Genomic DNA, 1,454 nt, shown 5'->3' with positions numbered 1-1,454 from the left:
AGAAACATCGCAGGAAGTAAAACACTTAACAGAGGGGGCTCAAAGCAGGCCAATCGTTCCATAACTTACCATGGTTATCCTTCGGTTTCATATACTCGTCATCACTTTCATTGCTCTTCTCTTCTTTTCCTCTTTTTCGTCCCCTTTTTTTCTTTTTCACTTCTTCTTTTGTTTGTGTAATCCTGTCGGTCATTCGTCGTCGTCCTCGTCAGGAGTATCCCAATCATCTCCCACATCAGCCCAGCCGGCCAAATGCCGCTCGCCGCCAAACTCGCCCACCTGCCGCAAGTACCGCGCCCGGGACTCGTCCTGCTGCCACTGCCGAACAATGTAGTCGTCCGAGGCGGTGACGAGCTTCCCGTCGTGAGACCAGCTGAGGGTGGTGACTTCGCGGCCGTGGCCGCGGATGAGGGGCGTACCGAGGCGTGAGATGGGGATGAGGGGCGTGGCAGACGATCCAAACGCGGACGGCGTGGAGATGCTCTGCGACGGGGTGGCAAAGGACGGTTCGGAGGCCAGGTGGGAGCGTCTGGCCCAGGCGCTGCGGATATATCGTTCGTCGGTCGGGAAGAGGAGGGCACAGCCGTCGGTGCTGCCCACGGCGAGGAGCTCCGAGGAGCCGTTGATGCCGGGGCGGATGTCGCACTTGACATAGAAGGACTGGGCGCGGAAGAGCTCGTGCTTGAAGCCGTACATGGGCCCCAGGCCATGGGCGCCGTTGGGCCTGCGCTTGCTTGCCCCATCTTCGAGCTCTGGCGCATGGCCCAGCATCAAGTGGCTCGTGGAGTAGGCGTAGACGGTGCTATCCTTGCAGACGGCATAGAGGCGGGCGGCGTCGGAGCTGAGAGCCAGGGACGTGATGCCGTAGGAGCGCCACGTGTGGCCTCGCGGCTCCTGAGTCACAGCGAGGGGCGTCTCTTCCGCCTGCCGCCGGGGCTTGATATATCGCGTGTCCCAAAGCTTGATGGAGGCGTTGGCCTCGGAGGCAGAGAGCAGCAGGTGTTCGCGGCCGGGCGGCATCCAATGAATAGCAGTAACCGACGCTGATGAAGTGTTGCCCTGCACTGTGCGCTCGTGGGCGTTGTCGATGGTATTTACACCCTTGGCCTGAAGGGGCTCGAGGGAGGTGTCGCGCTGGCCGATGCCGCTTGGGCAAGAAAAGCTGTTGACCGGTGATGAGGAGCATCGCAGGTCCCAAATCTGGATGCGACCAGCTCGATCAGACGAAGCAATGACGTTGCCGGCCGCCTCGCCGGGCTGGAAAGCAACCTGCCGCAATGAGTCCCAGTGGCCTCCTCCAAGCTCAGCAGCAACAGTCTGCGTAGGAACGTCGAGAATCCGGCCGCTGCGGTCACCACACGCCGTCGCCAGGCGCATATCATCTTCTGAGAACGCCAGATCCATAATCGCGTTGTCGTGAACGGAGATGTACACGTCGACTTTTGAGTCGTCCA

General features: G+C 60.6%; 1 protein-coding gene across 1 annotated transcript; it reads right to left on the bottom strand.

Annotated features, from left to right (window-relative positions):
- Positions 1–201: 201 nt before the first annotated feature.
- On the bottom strand, positions 202–1,425 carry BBK36DRAFT_30717 (WD40 repeat-like protein; the record flags this gene model as incomplete). The annotated part of the gene is made up of 1 exon (XM_024898020.1): positions 202–1,425. A coding segment is annotated over one exon (1,224 nt), but the record flags the coding sequence as incomplete, so codon positions are not given.
- Positions 1,426–1,454: the final 29 nt, after the last annotated feature.

The sequence above is a fragment of the Trichoderma citrinoviride genome (assembly GCF_003025115.1).
Source record: "Trichoderma citrinoviride strain TUCIM 6016 unplaced genomic scaffold BBK36scaffold_319, whole genome shotgun sequence".
In the NCBI taxonomy this organism is placed as follows: domain Eukaryota; kingdom Fungi; phylum Ascomycota; class Sordariomycetes; order Hypocreales; family Hypocreaceae; genus Trichoderma; species Trichoderma citrinoviride.
The sequence above is the reverse complement of the archived record's forward strand: the minus strand, read 5'-3'. Positions and strand labels throughout refer to the sequence as shown.